The following is a 1633-nucleotide window of genomic DNA, read 5'->3' as shown; positions in this document are numbered from 1 at the left end:
ANATATACAGTAACCAACAATCAGACAGCCACCGCCCTCGACGCTGGATCTTCCATCTCGTATCCATTCCTGAATTGTGTCTTTCAAGAAGGCTAGTTTAGGGGCATTGAGTCTGTATGGCTGTAGTTTAATAGGCTGCTGTCGGGGGTCTAAGAACTGAATCCCAACCGGGTCTGAGTCTACCGGTCTAAGGGTTTTATCAAACATACCCCAACAGTACGCTATCATCTCTTTGAAGTGCTGCTTCATGGAGTCCCCGAGCACTGGGTTATCTGTCACACCAATCCTTTTCATGGTGTCAATTAATTCTTGATCCGTAGCAGGTTTTACTCGCCACTGATCGTCGACGCCTAAGTCTTTGGGTTGGTCAGGCAACGGTAGCCCTCGCTCATCCCTGTCGGCGTTTTTCCACGGTGGCCAAACTTCGGCCTCCGCGGTTGTTTCGGTTGAGTTCGCAGCTGCTCCCTCAGCCTCAGTATCTTTCTGTGGATGCTGGTCAGCACTCCACAAGGTTCCGTCAGTGACGGAGTCCATCAACTGAACTGCTGTGTTTTGACTGAACCTGTTCCTGAAATCTGAATAGAAGGTTATGGTCCATCGAACCCCTGCTCCTAGTTCATGCGTAATCCCGGTTCGCCTATTGATTTCGCATAACCGGCCCCACGTGTCGATTCGCCTCTCAGGCTCTGAGACCAGTACGTGGCTGTCCACGTTGGGCCCTCCTGAAGTCATGACAGCGGTTCCTAAGTCCTTTGCGCTAGAGCGGGTTTTCCCATCTCTAGAGGCGATCGAAATTTTAATATTGGTAAGCTTGTTGCCTTTAACACGCCCCTGGTTTATTGTCAAGAACATGTCTCTCAACACCATCCACAAGTCAGCTATGGTGGGGTCGTGCATGATGGAGAAGGGTACTCCAGTCATATGACTGATACCCATCAGGAAGGATACTCCTTCTGGCGCGCCATCATTGGCCGCGCCACCATCCTCAGGGAGACTCATGCCTCCTAGTTTTGCCATCAGTTTACGATTATTCATTATCTTATCCAACAGTAGGTGGTCTACCTGCTCTCGCCATGCACTACTTGTAGATATTCCCTTAGTGTTCGGCGGAATTAGGCATCCTTCTGGGGAGATGTCGGTTCCTTCTGATGGGTTAACTTCATATATAAATTCCCCTGCTGTGCTGTGATCGTACGGCAGGAACTTTTGCTCTATCTCTTCCAGGCTATAGCGCTCGAACACCCTTCGCCTAGGGTCGAACACAATCGCTGGCCGATCTATATTATCCTGAAGGTTGATATCGTACTGGTGAGGCCAGTCATGAGTGATCAACACGAATTCATACGGAATCCTCCTCTCTGATGAAGGGGTCCCTCTGGTCATCATCCGGTTTCCCGGTCTCAGTCCCGCGCGAGCATTCTTAAACGCGGGCGACCATGGCACGTATTTGGGGTCCTCACGGTTTCTGTCTGGTCTGGGACGCACATCCTTGCAGATGTCAGGCAAGTCTATCACGCTCATATTCAAAGGCTCCTGAGCATACTCAGTTTGCATTGTATGTGCTTTGACCGAAGCCTTTGCTGGTCTTCCTTCTGGGCATGTGTCGTGTGTTTAAGATACCGTCTGGCTGCAG

At 50.4% G+C, this 1633-nt stretch overlaps 1 protein-coding gene across 1 annotated transcript in view; it reads right to left on the bottom strand.

Annotated features, from left to right (window-relative positions):
* AURANDRAFT_69065 (hypothetical protein) overlaps positions 1-1249 on the bottom strand; it is a gene marked incomplete at both ends in the record, with an annotated part of 3761 nt that extends 2512 nt beyond the window's left edge. Inside the window, one exon of the mRNA XM_009044813.1 lies at positions 9-1249. Within this exon, the coding sequence (XP_009043061.1) occupies positions 9-1249 (1241 nt within the window). The remainder of the gene's footprint in view (positions 1-8) is intronic.
* Positions 1250-1633: the final 384 nt, after the last annotated feature.

This window comes from Aureococcus anophagefferens (genome assembly GCF_000186865.1).
Source record: "Aureococcus anophagefferens unplaced genomic scaffold AURANscaffold_852, whole genome shotgun sequence".
NCBI lineage: Eukaryota > Pelagophyceae > Pelagomonadales > Pelagomonadaceae > Aureococcus > Aureococcus anophagefferens.
This window is presented reverse-complemented; position numbering and strand designations above follow the sequence as displayed.